This window comes from Salvelinus alpinus, chromosome 1 (assembly GCF_045679555.1).
Source record: "Salvelinus alpinus chromosome 1, SLU_Salpinus.1, whole genome shotgun sequence".
NCBI classification, from domain to species: domain Eukaryota; kingdom Metazoa; phylum Chordata; class Actinopteri; order Salmoniformes; family Salmonidae; genus Salvelinus; species Salvelinus alpinus.
In genome coordinates this window covers 4,772,740-4,784,814 of record NC_092086.1, presented here as the reverse complement: position 1 = coordinate 4,784,814, position 12,075 = coordinate 4,772,740, and the positions used below count along the sequence as shown (strand labels likewise).

The 12,075-nt window shown below is 47.2% G+C and overlaps 1 protein-coding gene and 1 long non-coding RNA gene across 7 annotated transcripts in view; both read left to right on the top strand.

Moving 5' to 3' along the window:
• Positions 1-7,990, top strand: part of LOC139569318 (E3 ubiquitin-protein ligase RBBP6-like) — a 45,590-nt gene extending 37,600 nt beyond the window's left edge. For 3 of the 6 annotated variants that reach the window (XM_071390971.1, XM_071390974.1, XM_071390973.1), the window contains 2 exons: positions 660-804; positions 4,211-7,989. In XM_071390971.1, the coding sequence (XP_071247072.1) occupies positions 660-804; positions 4,211-6,616 (2,551 nt within the window). In that variant the 3' untranslated portion in view covers positions 6,617-7,989. The other 3 variants (XM_071390972.1, XM_071390970.1, XM_071390975.1) reach the window with 3 other exon arrangements.
• A 2,194-nt stretch (positions 7,991-10,184) lies between these two features.
• On the top strand, positions 10,185-11,565 carry LOC139569385 (uncharacterized). The gene is made up of 2 exons (XR_011673904.1): positions 10,185-10,994; positions 11,094-11,565. It is a non-coding gene; the product is annotated as an uncharacterized lncRNA (long non-coding RNA).
• Positions 11,566-12,075: the final 510 nt, after the last annotated feature.

Below are 12,075 nucleotides of genomic sequence, written 5' to 3'. Positions count from 1 at the left end.
AGTGTCTACCTGAGTGGGATGACAGGAAGTCTCTCTGGATAACAGTGTCAATGTACAGTCATAACACATGATACAGTCCTACTCTGTCCACCAGGGGGCAGTAGTCCTGTGTGGTGGAGGAGGAGGTGTCTATATTAACTATATGTTGTTGTGTAATACAGCACCAGTCCACCAGGGGGCAGTAGTCCTGTGTGGTGGAGGAGGAGGAGGTGTCTATATTAACTATGTGTTGTTGTGTAATACAGCACCAGTCCACCAGGGGGCAGTAGTCCTGTGTGGTGGAGGAGGAGGAGGAGGTGTCTATATTAACTATGTGTTGTTGTGTAATACAGCACCAGTCCACCAGGGGGCAGTAGTCCTGTGTGGAGGAGGAGGAGGAGGTGTCTATATTAACTATGTGTTGTTGTGTAATACAGCACCAGTCCACCAGGGGGCAGTAGTCCTGTGTGGTGGAGGAGGAGGTGTCTATATTAACTATATGTTGTTGTGTAATACAGCACCAGTCCACCAGGGGGCAGTAGTCCTGTGTGGAGGAGGAGGAGGTGTCTATATTAACTATGTGTTGTTGTGTAATACAGCACCAGTCCACCAGGGGGCAGTAGTCCTGTGTGGTGGAGGAGGAGGTGTCTATATTAACTATGTGTTGTTGTGTAATACAGCACCAGTCCACCAGGGGGCAGTAGTCCTGTGTGTGGTGATGGAGCAGAGGGCAGAGCAGAGCAGAGGAAGACTGTCGTTAAAACACTGGAGGAATACACCAACGACAGCTCGACACCTGCTGACGACCATATAGTACTCATACAGGTAAGACACACAGCTCTACACCTGTTAGACTAGATAGTACTCATACAGGAGACACACAGCTCTACACCTGTTAGACTAGATAGTACTCATACAGGAGACACACAGCTCTACACCTGTTAGACTAGATAGTACTCATACAGGTAAGAGACACACAGCTCTACACCTGTTAGACTAGATAGTACTCATACAGGAGACACACACAGCTCTACACCTGTTATACTAGATAGTACTCATACAGGAGACACACACAGGTCTACACCTGTTAGACTAGATAGTACTCATACAGGAGACACACAGCTCTACACCTGTTATACTAGATAGTACTCATACAGGAGACACACAGCTCTACACCTGTTATACTAGATAGTACTCATACAGGAGACACACAGCTCTACACCTGTTAGACTAGATAGTACTCATACAGGAGACACACACAGCTCTACACCTGTTATACTAGATAGTACTCATACAGGAGACACACACAGCTCTACACCTGTTAGACTAGATAGTACTCATACAGGTAAGACACACACAGCTCTACACCTGTTATACTAGATAGTACTCATACAGGAGACACACAGCTCTACACCTGTTAGACTAGATAGTACTCATACAGGAGACACACACAGCTCTACACCTGTTATACTAGATAGTACTCATACAGGAGACACACACAGCTCTACACCTGTTAGACTAGATAGTACTCATACAGGTAAGACACACACAGCTCTACACCTGTTAGACTAGATAGTACTCATACAGGAGACACACAGCTCTACACCTGTTAGACTAGATAGTACTCATACAGGAGACACACAGCTCTACACCTGTTATACTAGATAGTACTCATACAGGAGACACACACAGCTCTACACCTGTTAGACTAGATAGTACTCATACAGGAGACACACACAGCTCTACACCTGTTATACTAGATAGTACTCATACAGGAGACACACAGCTCTACACCTGTTATACTAGATAGTACTCATACAGGAGACACACACAGCTCTACACCTGTTAGACTAGATAGTACTCATACAGGAGACACACACAGCTCTACACCTGTTATACTAGATAGTACTCATACAGGAGACACACAGCTCTACACCTGTTAGACTAGATAGTACTCATACAGGAGACACACAGCTCTACACCTGTTAGACTAGATAGTACTCATACAGGAGACACACACAGCTCTACACCTGTTATACTAGATAGTACTCATACAGGAGACACACACAGGTCTACACCTGTTAGACTAGATAGTACTCATACAGGAGACACACAGCTCTACACCTGTTAGACTAGATAGTACTCATACAGGAGACACACACAGCTCTACACCTGTTAGACTAGATAGTACTCATACAGGAGACACACAGCTCTACACCTGTTAGACTAGATAGTACTCATACAGGAGACACACAGCTCTACACCTGTTATACTAGATAGTACTCATACAGGAGACACACACAGCTCTACACCTGTTATACTAGATAGTACTCATACAGGAGACACACACAGCTCTACACCTGTTAGACTAGATAGTACTCATACAGGAGACACACAGCTCTATACCTGTTAGACTAGATAGTACTCATACAGGAGACACACAGCTCTACACCTGTTATACTAGATAGTACTCATACAGGAGACACACAGCTCTACACCTGTTAGACTAGATAGTACTCATACAGGAGACACACAGCTCTACACCTGTTAGACTAGATAGTACTCATACAGGTAAGACACACACAGCTCTACACCTGTTAGACTAGATAGTACTCATACAGGAGACACACAGCTCTACACCTGTTAGACTAGATAGTACTCATACAGGAGACACACAGCTCTACACCTGTTAGACTAGATAGTACTCATACAGGAGACACACAGCTCTACACCTGTTAGACTAGATAGTACTCATACAGGTAAGAGACACACAGCTCTACACCTGTTAGACTAGATAGTACTCATACAGGTAAGAGACACAGCTCTACACCTGTTAGACTAGATAGTACTCATACAGGTAAGAGACACACAGCTCTACACCTGTTAGACTAGATAGTACTCATACAGGAGACACACAGCTCTACACCTGTTAGACTAGATAGTACTCATACAGGAGACACACAGCTCTACACCTGTTAGACTAGATAGTACTCATACAGGAGACACACACAGCTCTACACCTGTTATACTAGATAGTACTCATACAGGAGACACACAGCTCTACACCTGTTATACTAGATAGTACTCATACAGGAGACACACACAGCTCTACACCTGTTATACTAGATAGTACTCATACAGGAGACACACACAGCTCTACACCTGTTATACTAGATAGTACTCATACAGGAGACACACAGCTCTACACCTGTTAGACTAGATAGTACTCATACAGGAGACACACAGCTCTACACCTGTTAGACTAGATCGTACTCATACAGGAGACACACACAGCTCTACACCTGTTATACTAGATAGTACTCATACAGGAGACACACACAGCTCTACACCTGTTATACTAGATAGTACTCATACAGGAGACACACACAGCTCTACACCTGTTAGACTAGATAGTACTCATACAGGAGACACACACAGCTCTACACCTGTTAGACTAGATAGTACTCATACAGGTGACACACACAGCTCTACACCTGTTATACTAGATAGTACTCATACAGGAGACACACACAGCTCTACACCTGTTAGACTAGATAGTACTCATACAGGAGACACACAGCTCTACACCTGTTAGACTAGATAGTACTCATACAGGAGACACACACAGCTCTACACCTGTTAGACTAGATAGTACTCATACAGGAGACACACACAGCTCTACACCTGTTAGACTAGATAGTACTCATACAGGTGACACACACAGCTCTACACCTGTTATACTAGATAGTACTCATACAGGAGACACACACAGCTCTACACCTGTTAGACTAGATAGTACTCATACAGGAGACACACAGCTCTACACCTGTTAGACTAGATAGTACTCATACAGGAGACACACACAGCTCTACACCTGTTAGACTAGATAGTACTCATACAGGAGACACACAGCTCTACACCTGTTAGACTAGATAGTACTCATACAGGAGACACACACAGCTCTACACCTGTTAGACTAGATAGTACTCATACAGGAGACACACACAGCTCTACACCTGTTCGACTAGATAGTACTCATACAGGAGACACACAGCTCTACACCTGTTAGACTAGATAGTACTCATACAGGAGACACACACAGCTCTACACCTGTTAGACTAGATAGTACTCATACAGGAGACACACACAGCTCTACACCTGTTAGACTAGATAGTACTCATACAGGAGACACATCTCACACAGGCAGATGTTCTCTTCTCTCCTCCTCCAGGTCCCTCGCTCCAAGTGGGAGAAGGAGGACTACGAATCAGAAGAAGAGGAAGGAGGGGTCAGGGTTCAACTCCGCCCCCCGCTCGCCCCATCCCTCCCTTTCCCCCCTGGACCCCACATCACCGTGGCAACGGAGACAGAGGCAGGGCGAAGGAAAGAGAGGGATTGTACCTTTCCCAAGCCAGAGAGAACTATGTCCCCCTCTAGTGGCAGAGACAGAGAAGACGGCCTGCAGGGTGGAAAACACTCCGGAGACACCATACCTTCTGAGAAAGACAGAGAGATGGAGAGAGAGAGAGATCGGTTAAAGGAGCGGGAGAGAGAGAGGGAAAGGGATAAAGAACGGGACAGAGAGCGGGGGAAAGAGAGAGAAAGGGAACACAGCCGCGCTTCTGACAAAGATATGGACAGACCGAGAAAGATTCCCTCTTCCTCTCAGCGGCCGGAGAGAGAGAGGAGAGAAGGAGAGAGGACTGGGGAGAGAGGGAGCGACCACAGCAGTGAAAAGAGCTCCTCTCAGCGGCCGGAGCGAGAGAGGAGAGAAGGAGAGAGGACTGGAGAGAGAGGGAGCGACCACAGCAGTGAAAAGAGCTCCTCTCAGCGGCCGGAGCGAGAGAGGAGAGAAGGAGAGAGGACTGGAGAGAGAGGGAGCGACCACAGCAGTGAAAAGAGCTCCTCTCAGCGGCCGGAGCGAGAGAGGAGAGAGAGAGAAGGAGAGAGGACTGGAGAGAGAGGGAGCGACCACAGCAATGAAAAGAGCTCCTCTCAGCGGCCGGAGCGAGAGAGAGAGAGGACTGGGGAGAGAGGGAGCGACCACAGCAGTGAAAAGAGCTCCTCTTCCTCCTCACACTCTTACTCACGCGATCGTAAACCTGTTTCTTCATCCAGGGACCACAAAGCAACCTCTGACCGCAGACCACCGGACCCCAGAGCCAGGGAGCACAGAGACTACAAGCAGAGAGACTACAAGCAGAGAGACCACCTCGACCACAAACACAAAGACAACAACGACCAGACCTCGTCCACCGTTGACCGTAACACCAACTCTACGGACCGTAGACCACCGGACGACCAGGAGACCACCAGAGAACACAAAGACCACGGCGAGCTAGGCAATACCTCTCCCGTCTCCGAGAGAGACCCACCCCCATCTGACCCCTCCTCCTCCTCCGGCACCCAGAGATCTCAGGGAGGCTCTGAGCCCACCAGACCCAGTGAGAGCAGCCCTGGCGGGGACACGACGCAGGACATATACCCCTCTCCTCAGGTCTCCAGCTCCATGGAGAACCAGCCCGGGAGGGGGAAGGCTGAGGGAGAAGAGCCCAGAGCAGAGCGCTCCTCGGCGGGGAGACAAAGCCAGCAGGCCAGCCTAGGAAACCTAGAGAAGGAGATGAGCGGCGGTGGAAAGCTCCCCCAACACCCAGCCTCACTTCTACAGCCCCCCAGGACTGACAACAGGGCAGGGGTGCCCCGAGCTGTCAGAGAGAGAGAGAGAAAGAAAGAGAGAGAGTGGCAGATCCAAAAGATGAGGGAGAAGATGGAGAAGGAGAGAGAGGAGGAGAGAGAGAAAAGGGTGGATAGGGAGAAGGAGAGAGAGAAAGGGGTGGATAGGGAGGAGAGAGAGAAAAGGGTGGATAGGGAGGAGAGAGAGAAAAGGGTGGATAGGGAGAAGGAGAGAGAGAAAAGGGTGGATAGGGAGAAGGAGAGAGAGAGAGAGCACCCTAAAGTAAGACCTCCTCCCTCGGTCCCTTCTTCCAAAACTCCCTCGGTCCCATCTTCCAGACCTCCTCCCTCGGTCCCTTCTTCCAAACCTCCCTCGGTCCCTTCTTCCAGACCTCCTCCCTCGGTCCCTTCTTCAAGACCTCCCTCAGTCCCTTCTTCCAGACCTCCTTCTGACCTGGTCAGAGAGACTGATGAGGCAGCCTTCGAACCTGACTACAGCGAGGGAGAGATCTCAGAGGGGGAGGAGAGGGGGGAGGAGGAGGGAGAGAAAAAAGTGGGCGGACAGAGAGCGTTGGAGGGACAGAGAGCGGTGGAGGGAGAGCGAGCGGTGGAGGGAGAGCGAGCGGTGGAGGGACAGAGAGCGGAGCATGGGGGCAGCAGCAGAAGTCGTAGCAGCAGCGCCAGCTCTGTCGGTAGCCTGGGCAACAAGAAAGACAAGAAGAAGAAAGATAAAAAGGAGAAGAAGAAGAAAAAGAAGAAAGATAGAAAACAGAAGAGACAGGCGAGCCTGGACGCTGAGGAGGGAGACATCACAGGACTGAAACACAAACACAAGAAGAAGAACAAGAAGAACAAGGACAATAACAGAGAGAGAGAAGAGGAGGAGGAGAGAGAAGAAGAGGAGGAGGGAAGAGGAGGAGGAGAGAGAAGAGGAAGAGACCAAATGGCTAGCGTAGCCTTATGAGACATTTCGTTGTGAAGCGTTTTCGAACCACGTTTCAGCCCAAGGCTCGTGGCCTAAACCTTATTCCCTAACTAGTGCACGACTTAAAGGCTTTGGACAAACCCTAGTGCACTAAGAAGGGAATAGGGCGCCATTTTGTAGGAAAGAGATTTGGTTTTTTTTCTTCCTCGCCTCCTGTCAGTGAGAAGGTCTCAGAGGCGTCACACAGCCTGTATTCCAAATACCGTTCCTATTCCCTATACAGGACACTCCTTTTGACCAGGGCCCATATCCCTATACAGGGCACCCCTTTTGACCAGGGCCCATATCCCTATACAGGGCACTCCTTTTGACCAGGGCCCATATCCCTATACAGGGCACCCCTTTTGACCAGGGCCCATATCCCTATACAGGGCACTCCTTTTGACCAGGGCCCATATCCCTATACAGGGCACCCCTTTTGACCAGGGCCCATATCCCTTATATAGGGCACTACGTAGGGGGATGTGGGTGTCATTTGTGACGGGACCCCCGTAGTGTAGATCGTAAAGAGGACTTAAAACCGTTCTGCTCTGCAAGCTGTCTACTTCAACACTTTATCTGGGGGGGGGGGGTTTTGCTGAGGATTTGAATTAATTTAATGACTTTAAGGCTGATGTATAACATATTAATTTTTAGACTCTGCTCAACATTGGCTGTTGCTTGGACGAGTCGGTTTACTTGAATGATGCTTCCAACTTTGATTTAGATTTTTTTTTGTGTTTAAAAAAAGGATGTAATTGCTAAACCTTGATTTGTCCCCGGCCCCTCCCCCCAGATTTGATTTGTCCCCTCACGGCCCCTCCCCCCAGATTTGATTTGTCCCCGGCCCCTCCCCCCAGATTTGATTTGTCCCCTCACGGCCCCTCCCCCCAGATTTGATTTGTCCCCGGCCCCTCCCCCCAGATTTGATTTGTCCCCCCCGGCCCCTCCCCCCAGATTTGACTTTCTACGACCTGGGATGCATCCCAAATAGCAACCAGTTCCCGATGTAGGGGACCATTATGGACACACACAATATACTATCTTACTATCCCGATGTAGTAGACCATTATGGACACACACAATATACCATCTAATCAGATATGCATTCTCTAGAGTGAAAATACCATCTTTCATATCCGATATGCAAAGAGACTGAGCTAGAGTGACCTAGAGGTCGTTGTAGGTCTATGTTACTCTGCTGTAGAGAGACTGAGCTAGAGTGACCTAGAGGTCGTTGTAGGTCTATGTTACTCTGCTGTAGAGAGACTGAGCTAGAGTGACCTAGAGGTAGTGGTAGGTCTATGTTACTCTGCTGTAGAGAGACTGAGCTAGAGTGACCTAGAGGTCGTTGTAGGTCTATGTTACTCTGCTGTAGAGAGACTGAGCTAGAGTGACCTAGAGGTCGTTGTAGGTCTATGTTACTCTGCTGTAGAGAGACTGAGCTAGAGTGACCTAGAGGTAGTGGTAGGTCTATGTTACTCTGCTGTAGAGAGACTGAGCTAGAGTGACCTAGAGGTCGTTGTAGGTCTATGTTACTCTGCTGTAGAGAGACTGAGCTAGAGTGACCTAGAGGTCGTTGTAGGTCTATGTTACTCTGCCGTAGAGAGACTGAGCTAGAGTGACCTAGAGGTAGTGGTAGGTCTATGTTACTCTGCTGCAAAGAGACTGAGCTAGAGTGACCTAGAGGTCGTTGTAGGTCTATGTTACTCTGCCGTAGAGAGACTGAGCTAGAGTGACCTAGAGGTAGTGGTAGGTCTATGTTACTCTGCTGTAGAGAGACTGAGCTAGAGTGACCTAGAGGTAGTGGTAGGTCTATGTTACTCTGCTGTAGAGAGACTGAGCTAGAGTGACCTAGAGGTCGTGGTAGGTCTATGTTACTCTGCTGTAGAGAGACTGAGCTAGAGTGACCTAGAGGTCGTTGTAGGTCTATGTTACTCTGCTGTAGAGAGACTGAGCTAGAGTGACCTAGAGGTCGTTGTAGGTCTATGTTACTCTGCTGTAGAGAGACTGAGCTAGAGTGACCTAGAGGTAGTGGTAGGTCTATGTTACTCTGCTGTAGAGAGACTGAGCTAGAGTGACCTAGAGGTCGTTGTAGGTCTATGTTACTCTGCCGTAGAGTGACTGAGCTAGAGTGACCTAGAGGTAGTGGTAGGTCTATGTTACTCTGCTGTAGAGAGACTGAGCTAGAGTGACCTAGAGGTCGTTGTAGGTCTATGTTACTCTGCTGTAGAGAGACTGAGCTAGAGTGACCTAGAGGTAGTGGTAGGTCTATGTTACTCTGCTGTAGAGAGACTGAGCTAGAGTGACCTAGAGGTCGTTGTAGGTCTATGTTACTCTGCTGTAAAGAGACTGAGCTAGAGTGACCTAGAGGTCGTTGTAGGTCTATGTTACTCTGCTGTAGAGAGACTGAGCTAGAGTGACCTAGAGGTCGTTGTAGGTCTATGTTACTCTGCTGTAGAGAGACTGAGCTAGAGTGACCTAGAGGTCGTTGTAGGTCTATGTTACTCTGCTGTAGAGAGACTGAGCTAGAGTGACCTAGAGGTAGTGGTAGGTCTATGTTACTCTGCTGTAGAGAGACTGAGCTAGAGTGACCTAGAGGTCGTTGTAGGTCTATGTTACTCTGCCGTAGAGTGACTGAGCTAGAGTGACCTAGAGGTAGTGGTAGGTCTATGTTACTCTGCTGTAGAGAGACTGAGCTAGAGTGACCTAGAGGTCGTTGTAGGTCTATGTTACTCTGCTGTAGAGAGACTGAGCTAGAGTGACCTAGAGGTAGTGGTAGGTCTATGTTACTCTGCTGTAGAGAGACTGAGCTAGAGTGACCTAGAGGTAGTGGTAGGTCTATGTTACTCTGCTGTAGAGAGACTGAGCTAGAGTGACCTAGAGGTCGTTGTAGGTCTATGTTACTCTGCTGTAGAGAGACTGAGCTAGAGTGACCTAGAGGTAGTGGTAGGTCTATGTTACTCTGCTGTAGAGAGACTGAGCTAGAGTGACCTAGAGGTAGTTGTAGGTCTATGTTACTCTGCCGTAGAGTGACTGAGCTAGAGTGACCTAGAGGTCGTTGTAGGTCTATGTTACTCTGCTGTAGAGAGACTGAGCTAGAGTGACCTAGAGGTAGTGGTAGGTCTATGTTACTCTGCTGTAGAGAGACTGAGCTAGAGTGACCTAGAGGTCGTTGTAGGTCTATGTTACTCTGCTGTAGAGAGACTGAGCTAGAGTGACCTAGAGGTAGTGGTAGGTCTATGTTACTCTGCTGTAGAGAGACTGAGCTAGAGTGACCTAGAGGTAGTGGTAGGTCTATGTTACTCTGCTGTAGAGAGACTGAGCTAGAGTGACCTAGAGGTAGTTGTAGGTCTATGTTACTCTGCTGTAGAGAGACTGAGCTAGAGTGACCTAGAGGTAGTGGTAGGTCTATGTTACTCTGCTGTAGAGAGACTGAGCTAGAGTGACCTAGAGGTCGTTGTAGGTCTATGTTACTCTGCTGTAAAGAGACTGAGCTAGAGTGACCTAGAGGTCGTTGTAGGTCTATGTTACTCTGCTGTAGAGAGACTGAGCTAGAGTGACCTAGAGGTAGCTGTAGGTCTATGTTACTCTGCTGTAGAGAGACTGAGCTAGAGTGACCTAGAGGTCGTTGTAGGTCTATGTTACTCTGCTGTAGAGAGACTGAGCTAGAGTGACCTAGAGGTAGTGGTAGGTCTATGTTACTCTGCTGTAGAGAGACTGAGCTAGAGTGACCTAGAGGTAGTGGTAGGTCTATGTTACTCTGCCGTAGAGTGACTGAGCTAGAGTGACCTAGAGGTAGTGGTAGGTCTATGTTACTCTGCCGTAGAGTGACTGAGCTAGAGTGACCTAGAGGTAGTGGTAGGTCTATGTTACTCTGCTGTAGAGAGACTGAGCTAGAGTGACCTAGAGGTAGTGGTAGGTCTATGTTACTCTGCTGTAGAGAGACTGAGCTAGAGTGACCTAGAGGTAGTGGTAGGTCTATGTTACTCTGCTGTAGAGAGACTGAGCTAGAGTGACCTAGAGGTAGTGGTAGGTCTATGTTACTCTGCTGTAGAGAGACTGAGCTAGAGTGACCTAGAGGTCGTTGTAGGTCTATGTTACTCTGCTGTAGAGTGACTGAGCTAGAGTGACCTAGAGGTCGTTGTAGGTCTATGTTACTCTGCTGTAAAGAGACTGAGCTAGAGTGACCTAGAGGTCGTTGTAGGTCTATGTTACTCTGCTGTAGAGAGACTGAGCTAGAGTGACCTAGAGGTCGTTGTAGGTCTATGTTACTCTGCTGTAGAGAGACTGAGCTAGAGTGACCTAGAGGTAGTTGTAGGTCTATGTTACTCTGCTGTAGAGAGACTGAGCTAGAGTGACCTAGAGGTAGTTGTAGGTCTATGTTACTCTGCTGTAGAGAGACTGAGCTAGAGTGACCTAGAGGTAGCTGTAGGTCTATGTTACTCTGCTGTAGAGAGACTAGAGGTAGTGGTAGGCCTCTGTTTTGCAAAATGATTTCCCATAATTCACCAGATTTCCAGAAATCCCAGGTTGTAGGGTTCCCAGAGTTCCTTCTGATTCTTGATTTCAGGAATCTGGGATTATTTTCGGGGGGGGGGGGGGGGGGGGGGTTACCAGAGTTGTTCAACCCTAGAGGTAGTAGTGTCTTGTGAGACCTGAATTATATTTACACAATTATGACAATATGTGAGTATTGTTGTTAGTTGAGCTGGACTGGGGGTAGAGATCCACTGGAGGGTGTTATGGGATACGATTTAAAAGGTTCCATGTTAATGCACTGTGAAGATTCATCAACCAAGTTCTTTTTGTTTTTATTTTTATTTTGTGTTGCAATGACCTCTGTTTTAATTTAAACTACCAGCTGAATGAAGGAGGAACGTTTTTATTTTATTTTTTCCCCCTCTTGTTTTGAAGATAAAAAATAAAAAAAATTCTGCAAAAATAAATGTTGTTCTCCATTTTCTTTGTTCTTCAACTTTTAGTTTTTTTACCCAGAAATCAAAGGTGCTTCAAATGTGGATAACTTTATATTAAGGGTCTGTAATAAATCATTTATTAACAGTTTTTATCATTGTTACTTCCACATTTGTTAATGTTTTACTAAAGCTAGTCACAAATGTATATTTTCCTTAAACATCCTGTGTTCTGTGCTTATTATTTCTGTTACTCGGGTACCAATGTTGCTCGTCTTTTAGTGAGAAATTACACTGGTCACTCAAAACATTTAATAAAGAATAAATCAAACTCATTTTAGATTAGGGACTGCAAAAAAATACTTTTACTAATACATTTGGGGTTGATGATTAATACATGGTGAACAAACACTTTTATAAATGCTGTATAAATGGTTTATTACAGAGCCTTACAGTGTTATCCAGACGTGTCCAAGTGAAAAGTTTGACGAGTGAAGAAGTTGCACTTTGACCTTCTTAACGTGTTGTTCTGTAGGATCAGCT